The following is a 21,665-nucleotide window of genomic DNA, read 5'->3' on the forward strand; positions in this document are numbered from 1 at the left end:
TCGGACTTCCGTAAGATGTGATACCCACGTGAGCTTCTTATAAAGCATGAATCCGAGGTATTTAATGATATCCTTAGCTTCGGAGTGGATGCCCTTCCCAATTTATGCGTGGTGGATTCGCATCTATTTTTGAGTCCTTTGGAAAGACTCTGTGTCTTTTCAATATTGAAACACAGTTTGTTGTCTTGACTCCATTTGTAAGCAATTTGAGTGCTACGTCTGCTTTACGCTCTATTGTTGTCCTATTGTCTCCGTCTATTATGAGTATAATATCGTCGGTGTAAGCTTGTATCTTAGCATTGTCTCCAAAGTCGATGTTTAGCGCTGAGTCTGCAATTATGTTCCGCAGGATGGGTCCAATATCAGACCCCTGTGGGGCGCCTTTGTGGTAATTCATCGTAATATTTTGGTCGCCTCTTTTGTAGCTCACTTGACGTTCTGTGAGGTAGCTTGTGATCAGTTGGTAAAGATTCTTTGGACATCGCAGGTTTTTCAGTTTCGTTTTGAGTGCTGACCACCATAGTTTATTGAATGCTGACGCTACGTCAAGCGATATTATACATGTATGGAGGTTATTTAAGATGATGTTTTGAACACGGTTGAGGGCGTTGGTGGTGCTCCGCTCTTTAGTAAACCCGTATTGGGCGGGGTTTAATAGTTTGTTTTTGACCAGGTAATACATTAATCTCTGCGTAAGCATCTTATCAAGGACTTTGCCCTACTCTGAGAGTAAGCAGATAGGTCTGTAAGAGCTAGGCATGGACTTTGGTTTTTCCTCTTTCTGGAACAAGACCAGTTCTGCGTTTTTTCATTCCTTTCGAAAATAACCTAATTCAAGACACTTGTTAAAGAGTGGTAGAATTTGTTTGTCGTCCGCGAGCCTAAGCTCTTCTATGGTTTCAATCGTGAGACTATCCAGACCAGGAACTTTACCTCTGAGTGTTGAGTTTATCGTATGTTGCATTTCTTCGAATGTTAACGCCTGATCGTCTTTCGAGTTCGGAATCTCGGTTGATTGGGCCGGATATCTGCGTGATATGTAGAGTCTCATCTTCTGGAATAATGGAACCTCATTATTTCCCTAATTGTATCCTCAATTGTATTCTTCATTGTGTCATCGTCTTTTTGAATTGAACTTATCTGTAATGGACTCATGCTCTTCCCTTTAGCTATATCAAAATATGTTCCGAACGGAGAGCTGACAGTGATTTTGTTTCATGTCATGTCCCATGCTATTTTTCTTTTCTTTAGACGTCTTTTTTTGCCGGCACTGTGCACGTACCCTTTGGTAAAGCAGCCTGTTATGAGCCCTTTACTCTCTAGTTAGTTTTTGGAATCTCTTCCATGTTGCTCTAACCTTTCCTCTGAGAACAGTGAGATTCTTTGTCCACCATGGGCATGTGCGCGGTCTTGGTTCCGAGTTATGTGAGGGAACCGGTTTTTGATAGATCTTGTGGAGACTAGTGGTAACTTCTCTTATATATTTAGCGATTTCTTCGATAGTTGTCAGATTTCTAGTGTCTGCTAGAGATTTTCAGACTTCCCTTTTGAAACTTAGCCAGTCGGTATGTACATTGATTTTCGTTCTTCGCTATGGTAATTAATGCTGGAGAGGTCAAAATAGATATTATTATGATCGCTATTGTTTGCTTCGTCCGTTACCTTCCAATTATCGAACCTGATTCTGTCTCTACTCAAAGTGTGAGGTCAATCCAGCTGTTGCCACTTACTCCTGCGAAGGTTGGCGTATCCCCTATCTCGTTGACAATCGATAGTCCAGTGATGGCTATGAATTCGAATACTTTGAGGCCTCGTGTGTCCGTATTATGTTAGCCCCATAGAGGACGTTTGGATTTGAAATCTCCTGTAATTATTGTAGTCATGTTGTTATTATCCTGCATAAACTTTTCTAGGGTTGTCAGGATTGGTGCAATGTCCTGCGATGGAGGACAGTATACCGTGATTAGTATAAATCTCGAGTCACTGCCTATTGCAAACGCTATAATCTCCGGAGAGCTGAAAAGTTCCAGAACTGGGAGATTTGAGTCCGCTATAATCACTGCAGTTTTTGCTTCGAGAGTAGAACTTCCTATATTTTGTGGGGAATCCGTACAGTTTGTTTTGTACTGTCTACGGTTCCTGGATACATGCTATAGCCTGTTATGGTAAAGCAGTTTGTTTGTTGTTCTGTTCAAAATTTATCTTTAAGTTGTTTGTTGCACTCCTGGAGTGCTTAAGATTAATCTGAATTATTTGGATACTATCCATAATATATTCGTTGATTTAGTCCTTCGAGCTCTTTTAGGTAGCATTGTGCATTTCTTACCTCGGCTATCATGTTGGGCATGGACGGCCTGTATTATAACGTTTATTCATCTTGGTGCAATTGACACATCTGACTTTTTTTTTTTTTTTTTTTTTTTTTTTTGTTCACAATTGGTCTTCTCGTGGTTTGGGTTCGTCGACTACGGAGTTGCAGTAAATCTCGTGACTCAGTGCATTTCTATATCTTTCTTATTAGATAATGGAATTTACAACCTTTAAGACTAAGAAGCGTGTAGCTAAAGCTAAGTAAACTAAAGGAGAAAATTACAGTGACTTACGATTCTGCAGATTTCGCTCTGTTAGAACTTTTTAAATCCAGATTAAATAATGTAATGACTGAAATTTCGGATATTTTTAACAACATTTTTGTAGTGTGTAAAGAGAAAGATATTTACGTGTTTATAGAAGAACAGCAAGTTATACAAGATACTGTTGATGTGTTATTTTTAACGCTAACTAGAGTTAATGTTGAGAATGTTAAAGATATAAGCGTGGAAGCTAAAATTTGTGAATCAGCGAGTACTCGCTTACATAAGCTAATTCTGCCTCTATTTAGCGGTAGTGCTGAAGCATGGTTAACATTTTCCGATTTATTTAAAATGGCGAAAGTGGATAATGATCGATTATCGGTTGCGCAAAAGCTACAATATTTAAAGAGCTCTTTAAAAGAAGATGCTTTAAGGATTGTTCAGGGTTTAACTATTTGTGATAGAAATTTGGAAATTGCTTGGAATTTACTGTGTCAAAAATTTTCATACAAGAGAGAATTACTTTCATCGTTATTAAAGAAAATCTTGTATTTATCAAATTTACAAGGTGAAAATCCTAGTCAGTTATTAGCGTTAGTAGACACCGTAAGAGAATGTGTTTGACCGTTTGAAAATTTGAGATTCAAAGTGGAACAATACTATTTTAATGATAATAGTGCAATTTAAATTAGATTCTTTGACGAGAGGATGGTGGGAAAGAACATTAAAGCTTGAGGAAATACCAACCCTTAATGAGCTGTTAGAATTCTTGAAATCTCATGCCAGAACTCAGCAAGCAGGTAAGCCACAAGGGTTTTGAAAAATAAAGTACGAGAGACAAATTAACTTCATTCGCTTCAGAGATTTGCTTACAGTATACATATTATAAAGCCGGTGTTTCAGTATTGAAATGTAATAAGTTTTTAAATCTTAATGTTCAGAAGCGTGTTAATTTTGTCAAGAAAAACAATGTTTGTTTTGATTGTTTAGTTTCAAATCATAAAGCTTTCGGGCCCACCAGCGACTAAGCGGCAAAGACGCTGAACACTGGTAGTTCGGTCCGAGGTTCGAATCCCGCGAACAGGCTGGCTGCATGGGCATTTTCGTGGTTTTTTCCGTGTGTAACGTGTATACGAGCCAGTTTCCCTTAGAAAGATCTCCACGAAGGCATCCCTCCCTTTAAGCAAAACGTCCTCGTGTGCTTTGCCATAATTAAATAATCCAATCCAATCCATAAAGCTTTCGAGTGTAGAAGTACTGTCTGTCTACGAGAACAGCTCCCGCCACTGTGTCTGCTGGGTTGCGGCCGCTATAGCAACAGGGCTAGTATATTTCAAATAGGGACGAACCAAGGGTTGCTTTATTGTTATTTTGTTTTTGGTGACTGTTGGCTCAGGAAAAAAGAGTGTATCATTCGCCTTCAAGACACCCCTACGGAAAATAGGTCAAGGCTAGTTTCTAAGGCAAAAGACAGCTGCAGACTAACTGGCGAGAGCTGACTGAATATTTTTAGCTCGACTAAGTTCAAATCCGGAGAATATGGTCAATTTTCATAGTTTTTGCGAATGTGTAATGTTAATATCAACTAGTTATTCTTAGAACGTCCTTCACGAAGGTATCACAATGTCTAAACAGTTATATCTCATTTACTTTGGGTGATCGGTTTGGGTTCAAATCCTGGCAAACGGGCTGGCTGCATGGACGTTTTCATGATATTTCTCCTATATAACCTTGGTACGAGCCAATTTCCTTTACGAAGTCTTCCCCGAAGGCATCCTTTTTTTCACGCAGATAGCCATCGTGTGCTTACCCATAATGAAACAAACCAAACTTCACATTCTTTGTTGTTGTTATCAATTAACTGAGACATTTAAATGAATAGTAAGAAATCCGAGTTCAAATTATTTAATAAAATGTAAAACAGTTCCATCGGCTGATTTATGAATTAAGGTAAACCTAGGAAAAACCACATAAATAAAATATGAAGAATTTGAGAAAACATTTGCAATGAAATCTGACAGCTGAATAAATTTGACAGCAGATTTGGTTAATTTTTGAAAATAATTTTATCATAATGATATGGTAGCAACAAAAATATTCTATCAATGTATTAAGGATGGATGACTCACCGTATGAAAATGGACTGTAGCTGTCTGGCTGGTAATTAACCCGCTTTCCGTCATCCAACAAGTAACGCTCTGGGATGAATTTCTCAGGTTCGGGCCAGTATTTTGGATCGTTGTGGAGAAGCCAGGTGTTCACTAAGATGTAAGTGCCTTTTGGTATGTCGTAACCCTGTACTTTTATGTCTTCGCTTGTCCTGCGGGGAAAATAATACAGTTATTAGCATTCCTTTTTTGTTATGAGAGTCGTTATGCCGGTATTTCATCGAAAGTTTCTATTTGAAACCTATATAAAAAACTCGTTCAGAATATGTAAGAAATTAAACAGAAACATAAGGTACGCAAAATCAAAGTAAGCAAGGATTATTAAAGTTATATATTTTAAATTTAATATGCTATAAATTATATTATTACCGTATATTCCGGCGTATAACGCGAGCCTGTAATTTGAAAATACCTTAAACTACATTTATTAATAATTTTTAGGTATATTCGCCGTATAACGTGCATCCTTTTCTTTACGAAGAAACCTGAAAGATACATGTGCGAAGCTGTATCTTTTGAAGTCATTTGTTCGAAGATTTTTCTCAGGAGTTCAAACACTGGTGTACTGAAATGATTAGCAATAAGGGGAACAATACATGCTTGGAAATGCTTGAAAGAGTAATTAATCCTGTAAAGACGGTGGATTGTATTCAATGCAGAGATGGGCACAAGAATGTTATTCTATGTTTCGAGATAGAAAAGCGACAGTTCTATTAATTGTTAGTTGTTGTATTTTAAAATTAGGAAATGGAGCTTAAGTAACAATGTATACGTCAATGCCTTAACGACCAATCGGAAGAGATCCTGTTTTTAGCATATTTGGAAAACCTACGAATAACAGGAACTCAAAATCATTCCTTCTCTTTCCAATAAAAACAGTTAAATAATGCATTCCAGACTAGAAGAATGGTCAGTAGTTGTTATGGAACCTAGTATTTTATTTTTCAGCAAAATAAAATGGTTAAATAATAATAAATAATAAAGACGCTATTGTTTACACAAAGTAAACATCTTTGCACGATTAAGTGATTTTATGTTAACATGCCAAAAATAGAAATATGAAAATAATTAATTTAAGATCATCATTCTTCCACAATTCCCCAAAGTTTGGATTTTTGTGCTGGGGCGATCATATTAGCGAAGCCAGCAGGATGGTGAATACTAGCTTGCACAACATATTTACCTTGTACAAAGTTTTCGGAGTCTGCTAAACAAAATTTGAGGCAAGTGTGATGTGTTAATTTATTAATACTTTTACATTAATAAAATCGCGAATTAGTTACAAACACAAACAGTAAAACCTCTAGCAAAAATAGTAGTAGAAGTAAACTGAGTCGGAATCATACTCATTGGTCTGTAATTACATAAAAAGTATTATTCGAGAAAATTAAAAATAATTATTCAAAAGATTTTTTTTTAAACTCATGAGCAGTCTTTTAGAAAGGATTAATTAAATGGTACACGTTAATGCGCACTGCAGAGCAAGTGTTATTCGAGAAAGAACGTTTATTTAAAAGTAAGCTATGAACTATTTTAGGCTTTTGTTTTAAAAGTAATTTTGTTTTTCCACACAATTAACATGAGGTCCAACACACTGAGATCATTCAAATCTTTGGATCCTAAGAAACTATTAAACATTTTCCCCCAAACTTTGGAATAACTACTTTTAATGATGCCCAGTATACAAGAATTCCCTAAAAAAAGAATATGATTTAAATTTCAGTAGTATTTGAATAATCAGCATCGCTCATTACGGACCTCACTAATACAATATATGCGAGACTATTTTAGTAATCAGAGTATACTGCGCATCATTGCAAATCTTGAAACTATCCCTCGAATCTTGCCGATAATTTTGGAACAACCTCTTCAATAGTTCCGCTAATTCTTTGTATACATAACCTATTGCTAATAAATCTACCAGGTCATGCCGGGCTATATAAACGCTTCTTCGAGCACATATTCCATCTGTCTACCAGTCGAACTCTTCAACCTAGCTGCTTAATTCTGAGCTTTTTTTTTTTTTTTTTTTTTTTTTTTTTTTTTTTTTAAACTACATTGCTCTCAGATTTAATGAAAAATTGTTGAGCGAGCTTAGAGATACATTTAAAATTATCTCCTGACTTATGAAAAGTTAATATGGAAGTTTGCATTGATATGCCGTTGTTGTAATTTTGTAGTTGTTTTTCTTTATTATTTATTATTGACACTGAGTTTACAACAATTTTTTTGTAAATCATGTTTTTTATTAATTTTGCGTAATTTTCGTACTTTGTGTTCAATTAATTCATAATGAGGCAAGTTGAGTATATACTCGGTGAAAATTTGTAAATAGCATAAGAAGAATTTCAGGTATTGTCTCCTAGTGGCCGTTGCCAGTCTAGCAATATTTAGCAATTTCTGACCAAGCATGGAAAAATGTTGGTATGATTCAGTAACGAAATCTGAGTAACGTAGGAATACTTAAAACAGTTATTTCCAAAAACTCCAGCAATCGCTTTCTTTTTCAGCAGCACAATATATTAGAACGCCCGTCAATATATTTTAGAATTGATGAATGAGCTGTCGGTGATTATTCAGTGAGTAAGGTAATCTATATTTCTGAAATCTGAAATTATGAATTTTCAATCAAACGAGTGTGGGGATAATTTTTCTGCGTAGAAAAGCTCCGAAGAATTCTGAAGAAAACATCTATTATTTGCCACACCGTAATCAGAGAAGATCACGATTCTACGAAATTAAGGGTCGTATTTGATGCTTCCTCGCATACTCATGACAGTCTATCTTTAAATGATTGTTTACATTCAGGACCAAATTTAAACCCTGAATTATTAGATTTGCTAATTAAATTTCGTCAACACAAAATAGCATTTGCTGCAGATATCGAAGTTGCTTTTTTACACATTCTTTTGAAGCCTGAGAACAGAAATGCAGTAAGATTTCTTTGGACTTCAAAGGAAAAGGAGCAACCGACGATTTTAAGAATGACGCGTGCAATATTCGGAGCAACCTGTAGCCCCTTTTTACTAGCTGCAACTATAAAGCATCACGCAAGAAAGTTGAAAGCACAATATTCGAAGATCTGTCAGCTTCTAGAAGAAAATTTTTACGTAGATGATTTGATTCATGGTACAGATGATGAAGAAGAAGCTGCAGAAATTTATGAAGATGTGAAAAGAATTATGATGCTTGCTAGTTTCAATGTGAGAAAGTGGAGGAGCAATAACGCCCAATTACATGCGATTTGGAATGCAGCTGAAAATACGAAGTTTAATGGAGACGGAATGAATAGCACTTTGTTAGGATATATTTGGAATCATGAAGCAGATAAACTGAAATTTTGAATCAAAGATGAATTACTCAAGGATCCGGCTGAGGAAATAATAAAGCGGAAGATTCTTCAAGTTGCGGGCGAACTATACGATCCTATCGGTTTCATATCTCCCTTTGTTGTAGCAGCTAAAATGATGATGCAAGAATGTTGGCAAAGAGGTTACCAATGGGATGCACCACTTGATCAAGAATTGCAGAATCAATTTAAAACCTGGTATAATGAAATTCCTAAATTAAAAAATGTTGAAATTCCAAGACATTATTTCAACAATCTATCAAAAGGAAATCTGTGGAATATTCAATTGCACTGTTTGACAGATAGTAGCCAAAAGGGATATGGTGCCGTTGTATATTTGAGATACAATGAAAATGAGTTAACGAAAACATCATTTGTTATGTCTAAAGCAAGAGTTGCTCCCATAAAAAGGGTTACGTTACCTCGACTGGAGCTTTTAGGAGCAGTCATAGGAGCTCAACTCATCACATACATCCGACATTCGTTGAAAAACATAGAAATGAAGATTTATATGTGGACAGATTCAGAAATTGTATTACATTGGGTCAAGGCTGATCCGACAAAATGGAAACAATTTGTACGAAATAGGTGTCTAGAAATCCAAGAGAAAACTGATCCAGATTGGTGGAATTATTGTCCCAGCCATGAGAATCCTTCGGACTTATTGACGAGAGGACAAAAGGTAGAAACCCTTTCAAAAAATGAACTGTGGTGGTATGGCCCACCTTGGCTTGTCAAAGATAACAGCGTTTGGCCCAGATCTTCGAGAAATTTTAAGGAAGATGATAAAATAACAAATTCTGAGAAACGAAAAGGAAAGAAGCAAGAAATTTTAACAGCAAACTGTATTGTTGAAAATATCATTCCTATCGAGAACTTTAGTGACATAAAAAAGGTATATAGAATAACATCTTATGTTTTCAGATTTATCAATAATTTGAGAAACCCAAAACTAAGAAGCATTGGACCTGTTAAGGCTGAAGAGATGAATGAAGCAGAGAATTTCTGGATCAAGAAAACTCAGGAAGAAAATTTTAGAGAAGAAATAAGGAAATTAAAGATGAAACAAAGCATACATAGTTCGAAAATATTTACATTAAATCCATTTGTAGACTCAAATGGAATACTCAGAGTAGGAGGAAGGCTTCAAAATGCTGGGTTAAGCTATAATCAAACATACCCAGCAATACTACCTGAGAAGTCTCATTTCACAGATCATATCATTAAAGATTGTCCCGAAATGCAAGCACACGCTGGTGTAGCTGAAACTTTAACTCAAATTAGGGAAAAATTTTGGATACTTAAGGGTCGACAGCGTGTAAAGAGTAATATTAACAAGTGTGTGATTTGCTACAGATTTAAAGCTAAGCCACTATGTCAGGATATCGCTCCTTTACCAATCGAAAGAATAACAGAGGCAAATCCCTTCGAAGTTGTAGGACTTGATTTTGCTGGTCCTATGAGTACAAAGGATGAAACTGGGAAAGCTTATATTGCTCTGTATACATGCGCTGTAACCAGAGCAGTGCATCTGGAACTTGTGTCTAGCCAAACAGCAAACAATTTTCTTCTGTCCTTTAGAAGATTTATTTCAAGAAAAGGAGTATGTCGAATAATATATTCAGACAATGCAAAAACCTTCAAAAGAGTAGACAAGGATTTACAAAAACTATGGAACACCATCAAGGACACGGAAGTTAAAAATTATTTTGGTAATAAAGGTATTGAGTGGAAATTCAATGTGGAGAAGGCGGATTGGTGGGGCGGTTTCTGGGAAAAGCTTGTTAGATCTATCAAGTCATGTTTGAAGAAAATACTCATGAAGGCTTCACGTAAATTTGAAGAGCTGGAAACAGTTTTAATTGAAATTGAGGTGATATTGAATTCGCGTCCACTGACGTATGTTTATAGTGAAGTTGGAGAACCAGAACCGCTGACGCCAGCTCATTTTCTAGTTGGACGAAGACTGACATCCTTACCATCTGGCAAAATTCTTGAACCTGATTCAACTAAAGAAAATTTAACAAGGCGATATAAATACCGGCTAAGGTTATTAGAAGAGTTTTGGAAAAGATGGAAAAAAGAATACTTACTTGAAATTAGAAACGTAAAACAAATTCAGAGAGGTAATGCCGTAACAGATATTTTGAAAGGCTCTGTAGTTCTAGTACATGAAGAAAAATTACCAAGATTATTATGGAAGATGGGAGTTGTACAGGAGTGTCATCCAGGACGAGATGGGAAAACAAGAGCTTGCACTGTCCGTTTAGCTAATGGAACTCATCTTCGTCGTCCTGTGCAGTTATTGTACCCATTAGAAATGACTTGAACTCTTTAAACTGAATACAATGAACTTAAATTGCGAACACTGCATCTATGAACATTTAAACTTGTAGAACATTAAAAACATTTAGTGTTTAAGATAACTTCAGAATCCAATCCTTTGATGAACCAAGAGTTCATCGAGGGGGAGGATGTTACAGTTTATGTAGCTGGCCACGAGAGGGCGTAGCGTTTTTTACTTTTAGCTTGTTATATTTTTCTTACCGCATTGAGGATTTTTGAGATAGATGTAGTGGCAACCAAAAAAACATGATGAATGTTCTAATGTAAGCATACAATTCTTGTACATAGATGTAAATAAAGCTTCTGTGTGATAAAAATGAAAAGGAATTCCAAGCGTTCCTGTGGATATTTATTAAGAAAGGTAAGCAAAATTTCACTTATCGATGTTGTTAAATGTAAATAATAAGAATAAGAAAAAAGATCATAAGTTACAACATAGCATTTTTCAAATCGGTACAAAGCATACCATATCATCTTCGAGATGTAAGACTTCAAACAGCTAAACTGTGCTAATCAAGAAAATAATCTAAAGGCTGCAGAAGTCCTTTATTCAAAAGTAAATTTCTAAAACAACAAGGTAGAAGACAAAAATATCTATATAATACGCGACAAGAAAAGTTTGTAAACTAAGCAAACTACGGTTTTCAAAAGAGAAAATGATCACCTCTAGATGTGAGACGAGATGTACACCATATGTGTATATACGAGGTTCTCGATGATTTCCAGGCATGGCATATTTATACTTTCTTGGAGGGCAAATCGCGGCGGTAGAACCTTTTTGACGGCTAGCCTTTTTGACACTTTGCCTGGAGTCTCCCAAGAATTTCCCACATTCCATTCGATTTACACTTATGTCCATAAATTAAGGATAATGCAAAATCAGGTAAAGGAAGAGTTAGAAGCAAAACAAATTTGACTTATTTGTAAAGCTTATTTATTAAACAAAAGGTAAAGAGCAAAAAAAGATGCTATATGTTTGATATTATTAAAAAAATTTGCGATTTTTTCTCCCTGGAGCAAATTACAAAAAAAAAAAAAAAAAAAAAAAAAAAAAAAAAACCTATTTACAAGAAACTCATATTACATGGTTGGTATGATTGTTAATACATTGTATGTCTCCCAGACGATGTAATACAGTCCGTACAACGCCTAGGCATGCTGAGTATCAAATTATCGATCTGATCTTGGGGGATATTACACCACTAAAAAGCAATGCTCTCCGAAGTTCCTGTAGACATGTAGGAGGAGGTTGACGGGCTGCAACTCGTGGGCCAAGCATGTCCCACACGTGCTCTACTGGATTCAAGTCCCATTCAAACCTTAAATTTTAAAAAGCAACGCCGTCGCATCAATATGTACTTTTTTTTTTTTTTTTTTTTTTTTTTTCTGTATTCCAAGTCCCAACGCAATTTTTATAGAAAAATGTTGAGATCTTTTACCTTTTTTTAATCTGCACCATCTTCATGAATGAAATGTATTTTGATGCAAAGCCGTTAAAGGCTATTAGTGCTTACTGAATCTATTGAATTGCTTACTGATTACCTCGAAGATTCTCCTAGAACAGAAGAAAAAAAATCCTCTTGCAATTACGTTTATTGACTGATTTTTGGCCTTATTACGTAATTTAAATGTAGTTAATACGTATGCAATAAATAATTTTTTTTTTCAGTTATATGTCACCGTTCGTTTTCTTTCGTTAAAAAAACCCCGCCTAACTGCACCAAGAGAGTTCTGCTATTACATTATTACATTTGGTTTTAGAAAAGGTATTTATTGAAAGATTATAAATAATCAATTAAGTCTACTTCCAAGAAAAGTAAATACTCACTTAATTAATTCGTTAAATTCGGATAGTTTTTTCAGAGATATGGAATCATTGAAGTTTCCGATTTTCCCAAGTAGTTTGACCAACCAAGGGAAAACGGCGGTAACTGATACTGAAGGAAACGATCTTACTACCGAATCCACATATTGACTCATTGCAAGCGTAGCTGGGTGGCCAAGAGGTAGTCGGTTTCCGAACAGCAGAGTCATTATGTTGTTAGCAAAAGTAGATGAAAAAAACTCAGAGACATCCAAGGGCTTTCCATCCTCTTGTTGCATCAGATTCACCAATTCATTGATTTCTTCCTAGTTGAAATATAGAAAATTATTATGTGATTTGGCATATTTAAAATACACTGCTGGCTACTAAAATTACTACATCATGAAGGAAGCGAAAAAAAATATGAAATTATCATGAAAGGTAGAAAATGTTGAGCTGTTAGTATATCGTGGCTTCGCACATTGCACATAAGAGTAATAATACTTCGAACCAGTATAAAAAGGCAGGCTGAAATGCCAATTTTGCATTTCATAATCTTGTTTTCTGATTGTTTTCTGTTTCGATGGTCGTGTTTTGCCTCATGTAAGAAGAAAAACTCATACCAACAGCAATATAAGTTCAATCGCCCTACGCCGACTTGCTCCGACGAGAGGACACTTACAGTTCCTCGCCAAACCAAAGCAGCTTCCGGACTACTGAAAACGATTTTATGTGCCTTATGTTAAATGTACTACAAGATCAGCTCTATCTCCCTATTGGAAACTTCCCGCAGATTGGTAGTTGGTCCGTTCGCCACTTTCTCTCTGGGAAACTTTTCCGTTCGTTCACCGTGCCGAGGTGGAGCCTCGGAGGGAGTCCTGCGGACATATTGCGGGTCCTCATAGAAAAACTGTGCATAAAGTGTCTAGATGTAAGGGAGCACTATGTTCAGAATGTACCGGATATCCAGGAAAACGATGATTCCTTCAATTCCCTTGGGACTGCATCAAAAAGATCAGCGTCTATAATGGTACGTTCAATAATGCGCATGGACTCATCATGATGTGATGGCCTTTTCTGAAGAATCTCGCCTTTTCTTACAGCAGAATCATGATATCCGTATCTCTGACTGGAGGTTCGCCCACCAGCGGCCGAGCGGTAAAGTCGCTGAACACTGGTAGTTCGGTCCGAGGTTCGAATCCCGCGAACGGGTTGGCTGCATGGGCGTTTTCGTGGTTTTCCCCATGTGTAACGTGTATACGAGCCAGTTTCCCTTAGAAAGTCCTCCACGAAGGCATCCCTCCTCTTAGGCAGATAGCCCTAGTGTGCTTTGCCATAATTAAATACACCACCACACCTCTGACTGGAGGCAATAAGGAGAAGGAATATTAGAAGCTTGCCTTCTTTATTGCAATACTGGCCCAGCTGTCACTATTTGGTACTTGGACTATCCACTGTTAAATTATTGAATTTTTAATTCCTCAAACGTGCCATCTTCTGTGCTTCCAGCGTCCCACCTCTCAACAGTACATTGCAAGACCGCATTTTGTCCACACTGTACTATGTTTCCTCAGACCATAGAGTGTTCGACTTCTACTTTGATTGGCGCGTTCTCCAGCTCTGTAACTGAACATAACTAGATAACTAATCAAAAGTTAAAGAAAGACGCACGTTAACACTTGTCAACCATAGTGAAAGGTGAACTCCTCGAAATGAAGCCTCGTGAACAGTAGTACTGTAGTACTGGCATGAAACTGAAGCCTCGTGGACTTTAGTACTTACCACTACCATCCAAAATCTTTTTGACCAGCCATATAATAGCTGCTACTGCTGTTAGGGCCGGAGGCTCTTAGTACTCAGAATGTCATGTACACTGCAAAAAAAAAAAAAAAAAAAAAAAAAAAAAAAAAAAAGGACAGCTTTATATCTCCCGTTCTACTGGGCCGATTGACGAAATTCAAGTTGCGTTTTTCATGTCTCGAAAGCGCGACTTAGGATATATATTAAATTTATATATAGTATTATTCTAACATAGGTATTTTGACACAAAAAGGGGCTTTTTTTGAAATAACATACCAATGTGTTTCCATATTTCGATTCTACCATTCAAATTATGACTAAATATTAAATTTGATCAAATTTGGTGCGAAATTTACGGAAAAATTCACAAAATTATCTTGGCGTCTTTTTTTTCAGTTTGTGCCAGGAATAATTCACTTGGCGAACTTCTTAATATATGGCAACCCATTTTCCTTTCCCTTCCATTGTGAAGGACAGGGAAAAAGGTCACATCGTTCCTACCATTTTACATTGTGCATAAGCGGGAAAATGTCCCATCGTTCCCCTTTCAAATAATTTTAACAAAGTGCCTAAACCACATTTTATGTTATTATCGCTTTCAACAATTATGGCAAATTTCAAAAAGTGCAAATATATAAATTTATGTATATCTTTGGAAATTTTGAATAAAACATTTTAATTTTTTGCATGTATGCTTAAATACATTTACTTAAAAATGATTGTAAAAATTTTATAGATTATAGTTCAAATCTTTTTTCGAAAAATTTATAAAAATTATTTAAAAATACAAATTTAAAAAATAAATCATAAAAAATGGGCGAATTTTATTTGGAATGAACCTAAATTTCGAAATGTGAAAGGAAGAATAAAAAAAGTTTAATAAAAAAGAGAGATTAATAAATATGTACCAAACTCAATTAAAATTGAGGAGGTAAAATTTTGAAAAACTACTTGTGCGATTTTTACAACACTTGGCAAGTTTGCATAATTTGAGTCGTAGAATCGAAATATGGGAAAAAGGTGTCATTTCAGAGAAATTCCGAATTTGTGTCAAAATTCCTATATTAGAGCAAAGCTATATATAAATCTAATACATATCTTAAGTCGCGCTTTCGAGATATGAAAAAAGCAAGTTGAATTTTATCAATCGGCCGAGTAGAACGGGAGATATTAGAATTGTCTTTTTTTTTTTTTTTTTTTTTTTTTTTTTTAAACTACATTGCTCTCAGATTTAATGAAAAATTGTTGAGCGAGCTTAGAGATACATTTAAAATTATCTCCTGACTTATGAAAAGTTAATATGGAAGTTTGCATTGATATGCCGTTGTTGTAATTTTGTAGTTGTTTTTCTTTATTATTTATTATTGACACTGAGTTTACAACAATTTTTTTGTAAATCATGTTTTTTATTAATTTTGCGTAATTTTCGTACTTTGTGTTCAATTAATTCATAATGAGGCAAGTTGAGTATATACTCGGTGAAAATTTGTAAATAGCATAAGAAGAATTTCAGGTATTGTCTCCTAGTGGCCGTTGCCAGTCTAGCAATATTTAGCAATTTCTGACCAAGCATGGAAAAATGTTGGTATGATTCAGTAACGAAATCTGAGTAACGTAGGAATACTTAAAACAGTTATTTCCAAAAACTCCAGCAATCGCTTTCTTTTTCAGCAGCACAATATATTAGAACGCCCGTCAATATATTTTAGAATTGATGAATGAGCTGTCGGTGATTATTCAGTGAGTAAGGTAATCTATATTTCTGAAATCTGAAATTATGAATTTTCAATCAAACGAGTGTGGGGATAATTTTTCTGCGTAGAAATCCAAGTCTGAAAAAATTCTAGAGTTCTTAATATTTTAAAGGAAATTTTAAATTAAGAAACACTTTTTTTCACTACTCAGGAATGTTGATGGCTGTTACGTCAAGCCCTTTATTTCGGAAATTCAGAAGGTATATACACACTTTTGGAACGATTTCAGGTCCTTTAAAATATAAAGAGTATTTTTTAAATGTTCTATCTGATAGCTTTTTTTTTTTTTTTTTTCTGCACCAAACTTCTGCATGTGATTTTCATGATAAGAGGGGTTTTCGTAAAATTTCTCGAGATTACTCAGTGTCAATCTTAGTTCCTCTTCCACTACTTTGCAGCGTCTATCAGTCATCGAGGGATTGCGCTTAAAAAGAGCTCTTTTCAGGAGATTAAAGTCATAATAGCCCGTAGAATGAAACATCAGGGAACTTCACTGGAATATGTTAAAAAGGTATAAATGCAACACCTGTATTAGTTTCCATTTTTCAAGAAATATAATAGTACTTTTCGAAATATGAGCTCTTGGTTCGTCTTAATGAAGTTTTAGGTCTGAATGTCACTGGCACAAAAAAACGTAATTTCTTCTGTGGATATTCTATAAACTCTGAGTTAATTTTAACATTTTTTCCCGCTATTCTTAAATTCTAATTTTAATTTTAATTCCCAATGTAAGAAGAACCTTCCCCCCCCCAGTCATTTAGGTAAAATCATGCTTTATTAAAGGGTACAATGTATTTTCCTTTATCTCCTGCTAAATTGTTTCCACATAGATTCTGCAAATTCTTTTGCGCTGAGCCACATATCTCGGAGAAAGCTAGTGCACATTACATTTTTTAAAATGTAAATTTTAGTTTGTTATTTTATTTATTGTTGCTGCAGATATATCGTGTTTTAACGACAGTTTCCCGCCGTCGCAAATATGGTCTACGCAAACAGTTTGCTTTGGCGTGTTTAATCATACTTTGTCAAACAAGTTTTGGCATTTAAAAGAAGGAGACTTGCTTTGGAACACTGTATTATGAAATTTTTAAATTAAATATCGTTATCATTAAGTACAAAGTGTCTAAATTGGAACTATTACACTATCACATTAGAACCATCATTTACTTCCAGTTTTGTTGCAAAACAAACCTACAGTATGTCGCCAAATCATGTGTGCAACTTTAGGTACTGATGTTGTATCATATGGCACTGTGAAGGTTTCGTTCCGAAAGTTCAAAAACAAGAACTAGGACATTCAAGAAGCAAAGCGCTCTGGCTGGCCCATTGATGTTGATGAGGCCCGTCTGCGCGAACTTCTGGAAGACGATAAGTTTGCATAGACGTTAGTGACATGTTCATTAGTCACACCATGCATCACTTAAACTTGACGTACAAGTTCAATTGCTGAGTGCCGCATGAGTTGACTCCCGCAGGTAAGAACAGACTGTTCGGGCCTGCCCTAATCTGCTCGTATATCATTGCAAGGACACAATTCTGGACGGAATCGTCATCTGTGAAGAAAAGTGGATTCACTTCAACAACACAGTCCGTAAAGGGTGTAGGTCTTCGCCCGGTCAGCTCGTCGACAGCGTCAGAAAGCGCAGTTTGACTAACAAAAAAGTCATACTTTGTATTTAGTGGGAATGTAGTGGAATTATTCACAAAGAGTATCTGGAAAAAGGTAAAATCTTCGACAGTAAGGTGTGCAGCGAGATACCAGTCCGTGTTGACGCTGCTATCAAGGTAAAACATCGAACTGAATTACGGCGAAAAAAAGCAATATTCCATCAAGATAATACAAGTTCACATGTGTCTGCATTCACCGACTGGACTCTGTAGGGATTCGAAAAGGATCTTTTGCCACACCCACCTATAGCCCAAACATCCTCCTTCGGACATTTGACTTTTTTTCACTCCTGAAGCTACATCTAGCTGGTGCTATCTTTCATTCTGCTCAGGACGCCCGAAATGAGGTTGATCTGTTCCTGGACTCGTAGCTACCAAGTTTCCGGGCCGCAGGCTTTAGAAACTATCAAAACGTTGGCAGAAAATCATACATTTGCGTGGTGATTACTACCCGCACTAAATGAACAGCTTTCATGTTTTTTCCTAACTTTAGCTGGAGGAAAACTTTCATTACGACCAGATATTTAAAGACTTTACAATTGATTTCTGCATCGGCAGATTTTCTTTTATTACCATCGATTTGACTTTAGAAACAGTACATACATCTTCGAATATTCATTTGGCGTCGTCTTTCGATGTTGAAGTAATCACTAACGATATTTCCCTTTCTGATTAATAATGCTGCTCATTTTGCACTGAGAATTTTAATACCATACATTTCGCAATGTTTTGAACTAGGTGTAGGAATATTTCTCTTCGGGAAGTGCTAAAATCTATTTTTCAATTCATAGCTTATTTATATGCGACACTTTGCAAGAAGAATAAGTTTAAATGTAGCAGACCATATTTCTCATTTCAATTAATAAGCTGTTGCCAGAAATATTTATTCCAAAACGTTTGCTTTTTCTTAATTCTGTACTTAAATCATTCTAAAATTGTTAAAACACCCTCCGTAAATGCATTAATATTTTAATTAAAACTTCAGGTGTAGATTTTAAGAGAACTATGGGTAATAGTTGTTTAAATTACGATATATTTTACGGTAATCATTCGCCCATTTCTCACTTAACCTTCTTATCACCGAAAATATAAACCGTCTAGTGAGTGTAGATTGAATAGCATTTTTGTGTTAGACTCATCATTATGTACTAACTCCTCATATCGTTAGAACATATTTTCTAGTCTTGAAAATATTTATACTTTTGAAACATTTTATTATGTTTATTATTCTAAATCTGAAAGTGAAATTATTAAAGTAAAAGAGATTAATGTGTATTAATTAAGTATTCAATGACATGGTTTAGGATAATGGATTTATCGTTATCCTACAGCTTCTTCCACACGCCAAGACTTTAATTTTTAGAAAAATAGTTTATTCGCGGTTAATAACATTGACTCCAAACTTTAGGCCTCTATTTAAAAGTTTTGGATATTATCAATAAAATAGTAATTCAAACTAATGATACATAATAAACATTAAAAACAGTAATCTTTAAATAAATAGCAATTATAATAATTATGTTTTATGCCCGAGGATTCCGCGGCAACAAATCTTGAGATTTCCAAGAAAATCTCCAGTTTTGATTATCGGGATTTTTTGTTCTTCGTGTTTTTAAATTCGCTATTTTCAAGAAAAATACTTGAATGCTCGAGAATTTGGTTTGAGAGGACAGTTGCCCTCTCTTCTAATAACCAAGATGGTACTTTTCCGTTTCGCCGGCGCAAATCTCGCCAAGCAGACTTTATTCGCGACAACACACAGTATACACATACAAAATTTTAACAAATGTTAGTTCTAAGAATTTTTATTTTTAAGGCATAAGCATTTTAATATAGTTTAAAATTTTGTAAAAAGACAATAAATTTGTAAAAAGACATTAATTTAAGAATTTACTATGCTCTCATAGTTCAACATCTTGATTCACCGGTTCATATCACGTGACCTCAAGTGATCTCTTCTCACGCTAGAAAAATCTAATTCTCTCAGTAATTAATCTACATTAATTTCAATTTTCAAAAGATTTAAATCTTCTGAAAAACAAGTTTAAATACAAGAATTATTTCAAAATTCGTAAGAATAGCTTACTCAGAAGTTTACTTCGCTAGTGCATTCTTATTAGAATCGATTAATTTAACCCTTTTCTATATTTTCGCCTTCGGGTGAGCGGTGTGATTGCACCCTAATTAATTTAATTACCGCGAATGGCCTTAGGGCATAAAATTGAACTCTCTGGTAAAAGTTCTATTTAATTGTATGCCAGTTATGAAAGAAACAATCAATCTGATAAGAAATGGCTGAGACTTGTTTTGAAAATGAGGCGTAGAAGGTTACCAGCGAGGATATTCCGTTTGGCATCGGGTGTACAAGTTTTGGGGACTTTATCGCCTGCGGTGGAAAAATAGAAAAGTACCAACAAGGTTGCTCTTAGACATTATAAGATCTATAATGATAATCTATAAAAAAAGATATATAAAGATAATCTATAATGTCCAAATTGCTCATGGACATTATAGCATGTGTCGAAATATATTTTAAAATTTAGTAATAGTAGTAAGGAGATTCACAAGATTAGCATCAGCCCAAAAATAAGGAGGACCACACATGAGTATAAACAAAACCATGCAAAAATGCTGAGGTACGAAATTCTTGTACTACAAAGAAATACGTAGTAACGTTGACTATGATGACGTTTCTGCGTTATAGAAAATAGATCCATGGAATAGGAGGTGGGTAAAACCCCACTTTTATAACATCTAATCAGAACCGTTCGCTCACTGAACTGAATCGGTTCTTTTTTACCACTCAATGTTCACTAACAATAACCTTGAGGAATAAGGTCGGAAAGCGGAGTGAATCAAGAGTGATGCGCGAAGTTAAGAGCGGAGAAAATTGAACAAAGAGTAGGATTGAAAGAATCGTCACAATTCAATCTCTAACAATGAAAGTCTGGAATATTTTTAAACAAATACAAATTATCGACAAAATTTAGCTTAAAGGAGCGGTAGTTTAAAAATTTAATTTTCTTATATTGATGAGGTACGCCCTTTTAAGATATTAAAGTCAACCTCATGCATGTGTATCAACAAAAATGTGATATCGTGTTTCTTATAATCACTTATAACGGACCTATAATATATATATATATGTGTGTGTGTGTGTGGTGTGTGTGTGTGTGTGTGTGTAATAATAAAATTCCATAGTTAAGAATACACTTAAAATTCTAACTGTACGTTCTTTTCATTTTTAATGGCGACGGTTATTTGAAAGTACGTGGAATTAAATCCACAGCCCCGTAGTCAAGTTGTTTTTCCCGCCTTTTCTACACGTACAGTTATAGAAAGTTCTGGAGATATTTAAAGCGAACTGGAATGGCTGACGTCATTTCTTGGAAGCTCCGCCTTTCCAGAGGCAATAAAAGGGCTCGCAAAGTAATATCGGGTTCTTTTCTTAAATGTAACGATGCAGTAAACTTCATACAATATTATTAGTAATTCTTTTTTATTTACTCCGGAGATCTTAATTTTTGTAACTGCTATTTTCTTCTAAAATATAATAAATGAATCCTGTTTTTTAAACTTATCGTCTGATAATTTAACCTACGACTACATCTATGATTCTTCACCAATCTATTTATTCCGGACAAAAGCTGGTACATCACATATATATATATAATTTCTGCTCTACTACAAATCAATAACACCTCTTCAAGGAATTCGGTAAAAAAAGAGGTTTTCTGCAACAGGTTAGCTTATCCTATAGAATAAGTTTGTAATCATTTAATGAAATAAGTATAATTTCACAATAACTCATCTCCTAGAATAGTTTTGTAATCAAAATAATTTTTGTGATCGCTTAATGAAATACTTACGACTTTTCGATTAGTTGTCTTATCCAACAGAATAGTTTTGTTATCATGTAGTGAAGTGCATTCGCTTTCTAACACCTTAGCGATATAACATTAAAATAATTCTGTAATTAAGGTAATTTGTGATTATTTTATAAAATATATATGCTTCCGCAATAGATTATCTGACCCCATAGAATAATTTTGTCATCAAAGTTATTTTGCAATCTTTTAAGGAAGAGAGTACGTTTTCTCAATAGCTTAGAGTACTTATCGGTAATAGGTACCACGTATTGGCGACTGCTTTTCTAAGTTATCGCCAACTTCAACATTGGCGATAATGTCCGATACGATGAAA

At 35.1% G+C, this 21,665-nt stretch overlaps 1 protein-coding gene across 1 annotated transcript in view; it reads right to left on the minus strand.

Moving 5' to 3' along the window:
• The window catches only part of LOC118199122 (cytochrome P450 2J6-like), a 58,594-nt gene that overhangs the window by 3,707 nt on the left and 33,222 nt on the right, over positions 1 to 21,665 (minus strand). The window contains exons 4-5 of the mRNA XM_035370925.2: positions 12,265 to 12,566; positions 4,703 to 4,893 (exon numbers count right to left, since the gene is read on the minus strand). Coding sequence (XP_035226816.2) covers positions 4,703 to 4,893; positions 12,265 to 12,566 — 493 coding nt within the window. The remainder of the gene's footprint in view (positions 1 to 4,702; positions 4,894 to 12,264; positions 12,567 to 21,665) is intronic.

Source organism: Stegodyphus dumicola, chromosome 10, assembly GCF_044657685.1.
Source record: "Stegodyphus dumicola isolate Sdum_Otavi_A_Nest chromosome 10, ASM4465768v1".
Classification (NCBI taxonomy): Eukaryota; Metazoa; Arthropoda; class Arachnida; order Araneae; family Eresidae; genus Stegodyphus; species Stegodyphus dumicola.